This window comes from Bufo gargarizans, chromosome 6 (genome assembly GCF_014858855.1).
Source record: "Bufo gargarizans isolate SCDJY-AF-19 chromosome 6, ASM1485885v1, whole genome shotgun sequence".
In the NCBI taxonomy this organism is placed as follows: Eukaryota; Metazoa; Chordata; class Amphibia; order Anura; family Bufonidae; genus Bufo; species Bufo gargarizans.
This window is the reverse complement of record NC_058085.1, coordinates 260328300-260340952: the sequence shown is the minus strand read 5'-3', so window position 1 is coordinate 260340952 and position 12653 is coordinate 260328300. Positions and strand designations below refer to the sequence as shown.

At 44.7% G+C, this 12653-nt stretch overlaps 1 protein-coding gene across 1 annotated transcript; it reads left to right on the top strand.

Moving 5' to 3' along the window:
• The first annotated feature begins 2284 nt into the window (after window positions 1–2284).
• On the top strand, window positions 2285–11059 carry SALL4 (spalt like transcription factor 4). The gene is given in 5 exon segments (XM_044297968.1): window positions 2285–2380; window positions 6440–8851; window positions 9099–9391; window positions 10030–10391; window positions 10393–11059. Coding segments are annotated over 5 exon segments (3192 nt in total). The 5' UTR covers window positions 2285–2310; the 3' UTR covers window positions 10448–11059.
• Window positions 11060–12653: the final 1594 nt, after the last annotated feature.

Genomic DNA, 12653 nt, shown 5'->3' with positions numbered 1-12653 from the left:
ATTTCCACGGGGCCTACTGTAAAAAAGCGTATTCTTGCCCGAAAAATGTACGAGAATAAGTCAGGTTCTATCATTTGATCGACATCTGTGTGCTGTCTGTTTTATTTTGTGGACCCATAGAAATGAAGGGGTCCGTGTGCGATCCACAAAAAAATGCGGATTGAAGACAGACCACAAATAGGGTCATGCACATGAGGCCTTATAGAAAGAACTGCACCTTTTCTGTTTTGCCTTCCAAATACCGCCGCATGAAAGTGGCGCTACACTGTGCCAGGTAAACCGTGAAAATAAAAATTGGACCCTTTGCCCTTTTCAGAAGCTACGTGTCACCTGAGGACGTGGACAGTTACCTATGCTAGGGTGTCATGCTGTCTTCACACGTGGCAGATTTTGGTGCAGACAAATTTTGCCACTGAATACCCATTCCGTTAATCTGAGCTCGCAGAGAACCATCTGCTTCCCGCCAGGGAGTATTCACGCAGCTGTGTCCATTTTGCAAACTGCAGATCCCCAAAACACAGACACCACCTGTGAACACCCTGCATCACGGTGCAGACCCACTGACTTCACTGGGTGCGAGATCTGGAATATACAGCCGCACGGACCCGGAAACCCTAGCGGTGAACAAAACGGAAACGGCCGTGTGAATACACTCTGATTCAGAAGAACGGAACTGATTTTCACTCGTAGAAAATTTTCTGCAACAAAAAGGCACCCCTATAAGGCAATGTTTTGTTTGTGTTTTGGGGGGGGGGGCAAGTTCTTGTCTCCCTTTTCCATACTGGCCCCTTTAAATGGTCTCAGTAAGGGCTCATTCACACGACCATATGAATGGGTCCATTGCGGAACGGGTGCGGACCCATTCATTAAAAAAAATATGAGGCCCTACAAGAAATATAGAGCATGTCCTATTCTTGTCTACAATGAAAGACAATAATGGGCCTTTCTATAATGGGCTGCCCGTTCTGTTACGCAAATTGTGGCACGCACTCGGGCAGCATCCGTGTAAATGCGCCCTTACTAGTAGGGTATGTTCACACTGAGCTTATTGACATGGATTTTGGTGCAAATTCCAGATTCAATGAGGAAACCTCTTGTTAAGGCCTCATGCACACAAACCTTGTTTGGGTCCGCATCCGGGGCGCATTTTTTGCGGCTCGGATGCAGCCCAGACTGCCATGAAGTCGAATGTGGACTTTAATGGGCCCCAAAAAGATGTGGGCAGCACATCTGTACCTCCATTCCACAACCCCGCAAAAAAAATTTTTTTTTCTTTTTTAAACAATAGAACCTGTCCTATTCTTCTCCGTATCCCAGACAAGGATAGGACTGGTCTATTGAGGGCCAGACCTTCAGTTCCATGAAATGCGGAACGCATGCGGTTGGTATCCGTGTTTGGCGGATCCACGTGCATGAGTTCTAATTCTTGATTTTTTTTTGCTTGTGGTTTTTAAAAAACGTAAAAAAAAAAAAAAATCTTGGACGGAATTTGCTCCCAGAGTTCCGACTGTAATGGGGCAGGATAAAAAACGAGACATGAAAAAGAGCATTGAAATGAAAAAAAAAAAGAAAGGGGATTCCACATCAGTTTTTTTTTCAGCACGGAAAACAAACTCCATGTGAACATACCCCTTATCATAATCAGGCAAACGCTTCCCTTCCTGTTTGGAAAACTTCAGAAGTAAATTACTTTTGGGACGTTCATTTGCTTGTCAAAATCTCTTTTTTAGTTTTTTTCTTTTTTAATAATCAACTCAACAAAAAACTTGATAAAGTGACTTGTGATGAAGGAGATTGTAGCTGGTGCTCATGCAAATGGCTCCCCCACCATGTACAGTCCCCATGTGCCAATAATACCTCTCTCCTATCACCAGGCTTATTCTCATTCATTTGCAAACAACTTTTTTTTTTCTTTCTTTCACTTGCAAACCACCCATCCCCATTGTGTTGACTTGGAATTATACAGCATTTCTGGTGATTGGGGGGGGAGGGGTCTTGTGATGGAAAGAAAGAAAAAAAAAAAGTTGATGTTTTGTTGCAGTCAGAAGCATGGGCAGCAGGCAGCAGACTACATTTCCCAGCCTGCCTCACGCCCCTTTCTGATCAATAGCCCTTATTTGAATAATCTGTGAGTTTTTTGGACTCAGGCCAATCAGCTGTCAGGAACCCATGATAAATCGCAATGCATTATTGATAATCATAATTACAGCGACATGCGCATTTCCACCTGAAGGGGGGTAATTACCCGACTCTTGGAATTTGTTGTGAGGAGGGAATAATTGGCACTGTTTGGCTCCTGATGCACGGACCATGTCGAGGCGCAAGCAGGCAAACCCCCAGCACCTCAACTCAGAGGGGCAGCAGCTCCTGGAGGCGTGCGGTGAGTACACGAGCTCTGCCCGGTGACTTCAGGACTCGGGACCCCCGGCGGCAGACACTCTCCCCGGGCTCCGTCCCTGCTCCAGCGGCCGCCAGTCTCTCCCCCCCCCTATAGCATCCGCAACTTCGTACGGTCTTGTCGCTGCCGGACGGTGGAATGTACCATTTGTAGCAAGTTGTAGGAGCTGCCTGCCGCGGTACCTCTCGCACCTGCTTTATCCCGACGGGGACCTCGGAGTTTAGGGCGATTTTTTTTCACGTTACTACAGCCATGAACTAACTTTTGGGTCGCTTTTGAGGGACTTCTGGGCAGGTATGGGTTTACAATGCGTTCGCGGTGTAGTTTTTAACCTGTCTGAATGCTCGTCTAAAGGTCAGTGCTCCATAAATGGGTCAGGACCGCTTCCCTCTGTGCGTGGGATGGTGGTGCGGTTGGCACCTGAAACCTGTAGCCATGAGGCCCCACTAAGGGGCTTATAGTTAGTTTTGTGGCCACCTTCCGTGCGGTTGTGTCTCCCGGTACTGACCGCTCGGTAAGTGCTCACATCTGTCCGTATGTCGCGCCTGCAGAGCGGAGAACGCTCACGTTTGGCAATGCTCGGACGTGAAGGTGATTCCCTAGCGTTATCCTCCGGCGCCCCCTGCCGGTGAGTGCTGGCTATGACAGTCCCACTGTGAACCACAGGCTGTGGGGGGGAGTCCATGGGACCTCTTTTTAGCTGAAGAATTTGTCACTTTTCTTTTTTTTTTTTTTAAATCTTCAGATGAATCCCTCTATTGGACCCTCCTGGGAGAACAATGGGCAGCTCTTTTACCCTTTCCTGGTGAGCAATTACCAGTTCAGGAAATCTGCAGGGGGTGCTCTGTAGAGACAATACTACGTATTGTACGTCGGCATTTGTCACAAAGGAAGGTCACAAGTGGCTTTTATTTTATGCTCTGTTATTGGAAATCGCCATCGATCACTCTGCTTTCTATCCAGAGCGCCCCCCCCCCCCCACAATAAATGTGTTTATTGCTGCGATTCTGTAGGAGCGCGCCCCCCCCCCCCCCCCCCCCAATACTGGAGGTACAGCACATGTCCAGTGTAAGACCCCCCCAATGGGATGAAGGTACTTGTTGTTTCTATATATTGTTGACTACAGGTCGTTGACCCACTTATCTATATTAACTCCATTTTTTGGGGGGCCTGTCCTCGTCTGTGTAAACCTAATCTTTCTTGTAGCGGTGGTCGTCCCCATGCCCCCTGTGCTTGTGACGGACTTGCTTCTGTAACCTTTGCCGCCTACTGTGGGTGGTAAGCTGATGTCAGGCTTACAATTAGGGTTCCTGCAATTGACCTTGGCAGCAGGGTTTGTGTCTTCAGGACTGCTTGTGGATGGGGCCCGAGAGGACTAGCTTTGTGGAAGTGCCTGTCCTTGTTGGGACTTCTTACAGCTGAGGTTTGTTTCTGTGTTTTTGCTCCTTGTTGCTTTAGGTGGCATTTATTATAATTTTTTTTTTCTTCTGTTTATATACCTGCGGCAATGGATGATTGCCTAGTACAGGGCTACATGCACACAGTATGTATTGCGCGTAGATTGCGCAGCTCTTCGTGCAGTAAATCTGCAGCGTAATACAGTACCAGCTAGGGTAGATTGGATTTTCCGAATCTCGGTGACGCTTTCTACATGGAGGTTGACCTACTATGTGGATTTTGAAACTGTTTGTACGGATTTCCAATGCAAAGGGTGAGATCTGGGCAAGTCCGTGTTTAGACCCACGAAGCAAAGTTTGCAAGCAGCCCATGTGGATATCGGCGCAGAGACTCCAGCGTTGTGCGCATGGACTGAAGAGCTGATTAGTTTTGTTGACGTCTATTAGGGCTCATGCGCATAAACGTACCGTGTTTTTTTTTTTTTTTCTGCGTCCCGTATGCCAAGCCATTCATTTCAATGGGTCAGCCCAAAAAAAAAAAAAGACGGAAATGACTCCCGTGTACATCCGGTTTCCGTACTTCCGCATGGCCGTTCCGCAAAAATTTGAATATTCTTGTCTGTTTTGCGGACAAGGGTAGGCATTGTTACATCGGGTCTGCAAAAAAACTGATGCAGTACAGACATCGTCTGTATTTTTTTTTGCGGACCACAGAATAGTTGCGGTCCTGTGCATGATCCCTTAGGAAGACCTAAAGCTGATGTGGGTGTGCGCTCGCTTGTAAGGCTATGGCTTTATGTAATGTAGGTCAATGGCATCGCCATGCAACACGCGACATGGATTTTGTGTTGCATGTTGCACGCGCCTTTCACGCCATTGATTAATTGCACGCGACTTGGCTGTGTTTTTCACAGCAAATCCCAGAACTATTTGCAGACAAGTTTTCGTGTTTTTTGTGTCGCGTGCCTGTGTAGCCCTACCCTAATAGAGACAAAGGGTTGTAGGAACCGTCATGTTCTGAACGTTATTGTGATAATCCAACTGTGTGAAATGCCCCTTAAACGAGCACGGACCAGCGCTGGTTTCAGGAAGTGGAACTACCTGTGTAAATGGACCCTGCGTCTTGATGGAGTTTCTGAAAGCCCCCTATTCTGTAAATACATTAGCATAATTAACAATAGCATTGGATTATTTTTCCCCCCTTCTCTGAAATCCATTTGTTGGTGATTTTAATCTAAACCCCTGCTGACTTCACTGCATTCTTCTAACTTATTGGATAACTAGATGCTGAGAGATAACATTCCACAAATTCAGGGGTGGAGAGATGGCAAAACAGATGAACTTTCTGGATCTCTGCTTTTATCATTAATGAAAAGGCCCTCCCCCCACCCATGTGCACCATTATTTAACGGCTGGCCATGGCTAGAATTTTGCTGTGTAGCCAAATGTTACAGTGCCTGATGGGTGACAAAAGCCATGTGCCCGCCACCCTTCATGAATATTCCTTGGTCTGATGTATTAACACTGAGGGGGCTTGTATTAAGCGAGACCTTTACAAAAAGCTTAAGCACTTGTACAGTCCAACATGGTGATGTCTAACGAGCAATGCTCTGCTAACTGTGACCATAAAGTATGTACTTCCAGAGCTGTGGGGTCCATAAACCAAACTTCTGACCCCTCTGTTCTTCCATACCGTGACTACTTCAGAAATGGCTTGCGTATGATTAGTTTAACCAGTCTACTGTGGTGAAATGAGGGGGCCCTCAGGCTCATCACATCTTAATCTACCAGCTCCACAGCCTGGTTAAGCCTACCACACATCATTCTGAATGTTGTGCTGGAGTTTGCTTTAGTGTTAAATATTCTTCCATAAATCCATGAAGAGGTCATACACCATTCATGGGATGCAGAGAGTTGTGAGGCACACGTATGGATCCATGAAGGAAAGTGCTTCAGTGTCCATGCAATTAAAATGAGGATGGGCTTTATTATGGGACTCCTATGAGAGTGAATAGAACATGCAGACTTATGTTGTGTGGTGGGTTGGATCCCTAGTTCTTAAAAGTTTGTCTTGGTACTCTACAGGCAACCGCCCATGCGCTTTTTAACAGGTGATGAGATCCAAAGGTTGTTGTTTTTGAAGATCTTCTCAGCAAGTGACTAATAGGAGCTGAATTATGGTACTAGGCAGCATGGTGACTTAGTTTTTGGCCTTTGACCAAGGCAATGTGTTGGTTGTCAGTAATGGTAACCCCCCCCCCCCTAGAAGGATAGACTATTGAGAATGATGAAGTCTTTGTGGGGAGGGGTGTTGGTGCCTTTGACGTCAGAATGGTTTCATTACTGGAAGCTGCGCACATCAGACTAATGGGGGGGGGGGGGGGGGTTGGATGGAAAGTGTGTAAATATATTCTAGCCTAGCTTATGGTATTGGGTTCAATGATAGTTTATTCCCATGAATGTTAACAGCATTGTTTGTCAAGGACTTAATAGGACCATGTCCTCCTGGTTTACAGGATACAGTTAGTGCTAATAAAATGCAGTTTTGTGATTGTTGCTTTGTGTGTATGGTAATGTAATCTACATGGAGTGATGTAACCAATGTTCATGGCCGCTCATTTGTCTTATCTTTTTTTTATTTTAGCTGAAGCTCAAGAAAGTCCGAGCAATACAGATGGAGAAAGAAGCGTGAAGCGCTGCAGGATGGAAGAGACACGTGTCTGCGAGAAGTGCTGCGCCGAGTTCTTCGATCAGTCAGAGTTTTTAGAGCATAAAAAGAACTGCACAAAAAATTCTCCAGTCCTGATCATGAGCGACGGCGAGGGTACACCCGGAGTCTACTCTGAAGAACCTTCTGGAGGTGCCAAGCCAGCTGAGATCAAAGCCAAACAGGAAGGACTTGCAAAGGGCTCCACTGTGTTAGCAGAGAAGATGGACGGAAAAGTGGACTCTGCCAATAAAACAGCTTCTCAGCCAGCTCACAAGACTAATGGATTTGGCTACCTGCCTAAAACAACCATCTCCAACACTAATGTGACTTTGCAAAGTATCAATACCACTAAAGTGGCTGTTAATCAACACGCATCAGAGGGCATCTCTAATCCAGTGAGCAACCCCAACGCCATTCCGATGATTCTCGAGCAGCTAGTATGCCTGCAGCAGCAGCAACTCCAGCAGATCCAGCTTACTGAGCAAATTCGCATTCAGATTGCAATGATGGCTCCTAACTCCTTGCATCCTTCCATAGCTGCAGCCACGGATCCACTAAAAGCCTTGGGGGCCCATTTGTCTCAGCAGCTTTCGGCTGCCGTTGCTCTAATTGGACAGAAGGCTGGAACACAGAACTTGACACTTGAGACTATTAAACAATCCAAACTACCTCATACCACCATACCTGTGGCAGCATCCGGCGCTGTGCCAATTGCCGTTTCAAGCCAACTAATAAAGCCTCAGGTCAACAGGGGAATTCCTACTTCCATTTCACGATTTCCAAACCCTGTCCTACCTCATTCTCCAGGAACTGTAATATTCCAGAATCCACTCAGCATGACTGACCCCGCAAACAAACTGAAGATTAGGTTTCCAGGTGCAGTGACCTCTGAAGTGAAGTCTAATGGTGAGGATCCGTTCTTCAGGCATAAATGTAAGTTTTGTGGCAAAGTATTTGGCAATGACAGCGCGCTGCAAATCCACTTGCGCTCCCACACAGGTGAGAGACCATATAAGTGCAACATTTGTGGCAACAGATTTACTACGAAAGGAAACCTAAAGGTTCACTTCCAGCGGCATAGAGATAAGTATCCACACATCAGAATGAATCCTTATCCTGTTCCTGAGCATCTGGACAATGTCCCAACGACTACTGGAATTCCATATGGAATGTCTGTCCCGATGGACGAATCTAATGTGATCATAGACCCAAAACCTTTAGTGACTAGTCTTCCTAGTTCTGGGTTAACTATGACAAATGTGGCTAGTACAGGTGACTCATCAGTAGCCTCTATCCCCATAAATCTGCAGTCCAAGCCATCTCCAGGCAGTGAAAGTGAATCTGTGTCTGGAGTAGTTGGCCATGAATCTGGCACTGATCAGAGTCTAAATTCTCCTTCTGCTAGTGGCTCAAGCGAGCAAGGGTCTGAAACGAGCAAGCTCCAGCAGCTGGTTGAGAACATTGATAAGACTGGTTCTGACCCAAACGAGTGCTTGATATGTCACAGAATTCTCAGCTGTCCAAGCTCCCTTAAAATGCATTACCGCACCCACACTGGCGAGAGACCATTTAAATGCAAAATCTGTGGACGTGCCTTTTCTACCAAAAGCAACCTCAAGACCCACTATGGAGTCCACCGTGCAAACACTCCATCAAAAGTGCAGCACTCGTGCCCCATCTGCCAAAAGAAGTTTACTAATGCGGTGGTTTTGCAGCAGCACATCCGAATGCATATGGGTGGTCAGATTCCAAACACGCCAGTTTCTGAAGATTCTTGTGAGGATGTTGACATTGATTCATCTATGAACGATGAGAAGAATGGAGATGTAAACTGCTTTACAGATGACATTGATGATATTGATATGGAAGAAGATTCTGAGCTTGGAGATGGTCCTTTGGGTTCTAAGCCACAGACACCACAAAGTGAGACCCAGGCAGAGTCGCCGTCACAGCTTGCTGAGCTTGTCTCACAGGAGAATCGCATATCTCCGGCCCTTAACTTACAAAGGCAAAACAGTGTAAAATCTATGGACAATGGGTCGGTGGAAAGTGAAGGCCTGACCAATGATTCCTGCTCAGTTGGTGACCAAGAATATACTAACGGTAAAAGTCCCACACAGTCAGAGCCTAGAGGGTTTTCACCAGCTAACAGCCAAGATGACAGCCTTCCATCGAAGTCACCACCTTTATTTAACGGCCATGATATGCTGAGTGTGTCCAGTAAGGCAGAGCAGTCTGAACACTGCTCCATGAACACAGAGGATGATGGTGCCCTCGACCTAACAAATGGTAACCTGGTCCGGAAAATCAAAGAAGAACCAGGGCTGCTACATAATGGAGACTTCGGTAAGTATTCTTCACTTTAATGTTAGGTTTCGTCAGAAGATTACATAATTAGTGGCTATGACTTGTGTGAGATATATAATTTATACTTATGTCTGTAAGTGGATTTTAGAGACCTTTTCCTGATTAATGTAGCACCTTCCTGTTTTTTTTAAAGAGCATTTTTGGGCTGTCTTGTGGGAGATTGCTCTGTGCACACAGTAAGGTGTTTAAGTTGGCACGTGTTTAACAAGTATTCGTTGTTCTGCAGGTAGGAGTTCAACTGTGTACATTGGTCCACCCCCAACGCTTATAAAAGTGGAAATGCCAGCAAATCGGGTTATAGGCACTGCACAGTTCATCACCCCACCAACTCTGTCACCCGCCATAATGCCTCTAATTGCCCCACAGCGCCGAACAGCAAAGCAGCATTTATGCCTTACATGTAATAAGAACTTTTCCTCTGCAAGTGCGCTACAGATACATGAAAGAACCCATACTGGGGAAAAACCTTTCGCTTGCACAATTTGTGGCCGGGCTTTTACAACAAAGGGAAACCTAAAGGTAATTTTATTTTTATTTTTTCTACCGGTAAAAATGAATCAATCCAAATGATGGTTTTATGTTCCAAAAAAAATTCATTAAATACCTTGCCTTTCCCTTTTTGTAAGCTTATTAAAGGTTTGCAGAAATTGGTAGAATCTGCCAGCAAAAATCATGTTTAACTCTTATTTTAGAGAAGAAAAAAAATCATGTAAAATATATTACTCTTCTGTAATAGTTGTCTTTTTGACCTAAACTAAAACTTTGTCCTCTATACATTATGTGCGTCCCTTATTTTTTCTTAGTAAATAAAAGGGGCTATTCCTGTCCACAATATAGCCAAGAACAGGACCTGTTCTCTAGGTTGAGGGTTAGCCGCAAAAATACCAATGTGTGCCTGGGCCCCATAGAAATGAATAGGTCACTGAGATATCCATAAAAAGTAGATAAGGGTGTGTGCATGAGACCTAAGTCGGGTAATTCCTTGCCCCTCATATCCTATAAATACTATGGCCAGAATCAGATCGAAATGTCAATTTTATAGGAACCCCCTGCATGCCATGTCTTCCAATGTCTTGATTAGATTAGCGCTTCTCTCTGTGAAACTAGACTTTAGAGACTTTCTGTGATGGCACTGACCTTCTCTCTTCCTTCCCTAGGTACATGTGGGAACGCACATGTGGAATAACTCTGCACGCCGAGGACGGAGACTCTCCCTGGACAACCAAATGCCTATCTTGGGAAATGATACAAAGAAAGTGGCTGAGATTTTTCCGAAGTATCTTGTTCCTTCAGCCGTCAACATAGATCCAGCGCTATGGAGTCAGTACGCTACAGCTCTTAGTAATGGCCTGGCCATGAAGACTAATGAGATCTCTGTGATCCAGAGTGGCGCCATTCCTGCATTACCTGTCAGTAATGGGGGCGCTCCCATCATCAGCACGGCCACCATCTCAAACCTTGAGGTCTCTCAGTCTAATGTGGGTCAAAGCTTGTCTGAGATGGAAGAAAAGACTGCAGAGTGCACCACAACACCAGTTCATTCACTTCATGTCGGAGAATATAGCCGTGAACTAGTAGAAAATCGTGCCATGATGCCAAAATGCGTGGGCGTTAACCTGTAATCAGATGGCTGGGAACTGCTGCATTTGTCCTCTAGTTGGATTTTCTTACTGTAGAATGACTTGGAGCACCTCTGAAGGCTGGCCGCTACTGGAGTAGGGAAGATGCATCCGTAAGACTGAAATGACTTGTTATCCGCCCCATGAGACTCGTTTACCTGAAAGTTGCATTAAAAACTTAGTGTGAGAACAGTCCTCCCCTTCTGTGTTAAGACTACCCGTGGGTACATCTTCTGGAATATCTGCCATCCTTTATTTTTTAAAAGTAGATGTTTTTTGAAGTCTTGAATGTAGGTTTTACTCCAAAGTAAATGTGCACGGAGGACTCTCCTCCTGCATCTGAAATCGTCTGCCTGTTCCAGTATTTCCAATAGGGTTTTCCAGTGGCCTTTCTGGGATAAGACCACTGAGAACTTCTTTACACGCGTGACAATGGCTTCTTCAATGAGCTTTAAGTGTTGTCTTTACTGATGAGCAGTATTACCTTTAGTCAGCTTTCTGATGACCATCTGTTACTATAGTTTCTGTAAGAACCTTATTTTTTTTTTTTTTAAGTTATCTACCTCATTATTTTATTTCCCCCCCCCCCCCCTACTCTTCCTCCTCGTGCTCTCTGAAATCTGAAATTCTACTGTAAACCTAACTGGTACTGGAAACTCTCCAAGCACTGAAATGTACTTCTGTCGTGTTACAGCTCTTCCTATTCATCTACTGTATGGGGAGTATGTGTATGTATGTAAATATAAAGACTTGAATCCTACATGCAACATGAACAAGAGTTGTACTTTTTTTTTTTTTTTTTTTTTTTTTTTTGAAAGGCCCAAAACTCTGCAAAAATACCAAAAAAAAATCAATTGCACGTTAGCTTGTTGCTTCAGACCATTGCCATTTTGTGCCTTTCATAATGGACTAGAAAAATCTTGAACACAATAGTTCCTGTTTACATTGAAAAGTTTGTTACAAAAGGCATTCCAGTGCCAAGTTTCTGCAATGTGAATGTATGCCTTTTAGGAGTATGTAGTGTTATGGCATCTACTGAATGTATTACTATGAATTTATTTTTATTTTTTTTCTCTCCTTTTGAATAAATTTTTGGGATGGCTTTTTCTCATGAAAGTTTTGTCATTACTGCAGTGTCTACACTGACTGTATACTACATCTCAAAGCTGACAATACACATAAGGTAATCAGCTGATTTTGGAGGGGGAGTAATGGGCACAATCAATTACCTCAGACTGTGCTGTGCCGAATACTAGGGTTGAGCGATTCTTAATCCACAGTCGCGCATTGTTCAAATCGGAATACTGTACGGAGATTCATCTCCATGCAGTATTAGAATGTATGGGCTCCGATGAGCCAAAGTTATTCACAAAGTCGTGTGTGACTTTGTTGAATAACTTTTTTAGACGTTAATTTTTGTAGTGGAAAACCACTTTAACCCAAACTCTGCTTCAGTTCTGATGCACTAGTTGGAACTGAAACTGCGTTCGGTTTTAAAGTGGTTTTCCACTTAAAAAATCCACTACCGAAGTTATTCAACAAAGTTGCGCGCGACTTCGTGAATAACTTACTTCAGCTCATAGGAGCCCAAACATTATAAGCTACTTCGGATTAAGCATCCTAAGCTCTCTTCGCTCAACCCTACCGAATACGATAAACTCCGGCAGGCTGTTCCTCTGCCGTAAGATTTTAACACTAGTGAAAAACTAGCCTTACAGAAGTGCACTCTGTTTTGCGCTTGATCTGATCCACTAGTTGAGTCTGACCTCTATCAGGTTTTTCATGACCAGTCTGAAGTACGTTGGCTGCATTAAGTGTCTGTTTTAATTTAACTGATGCGTCATAGCAACCTACTAAAGGTTTTGATTGGTAGGGGTCAGAGTACAACCTTCACCAATTGCTAGAATGAGGAGATAAGTGCTCACATTGTCCCTCTATTACCCCCCCCCCCCCTTACCTCAGCAAGGAGACACTAAGTGAGTCCTATTTCATTGTTCCAGCAAATGGTGAGGGTCTTAGCATTTAGACCCCAACCGATCAAAACATTTGGTGTCACTATGACATCACTGTGGTTTGCCTCCATTGAATAGGATAATCCTTGGGAGGATCTGTGGCAGTAATCAGACTGAGGACCATCCTAGTTAAACATGGTGTATCCATTT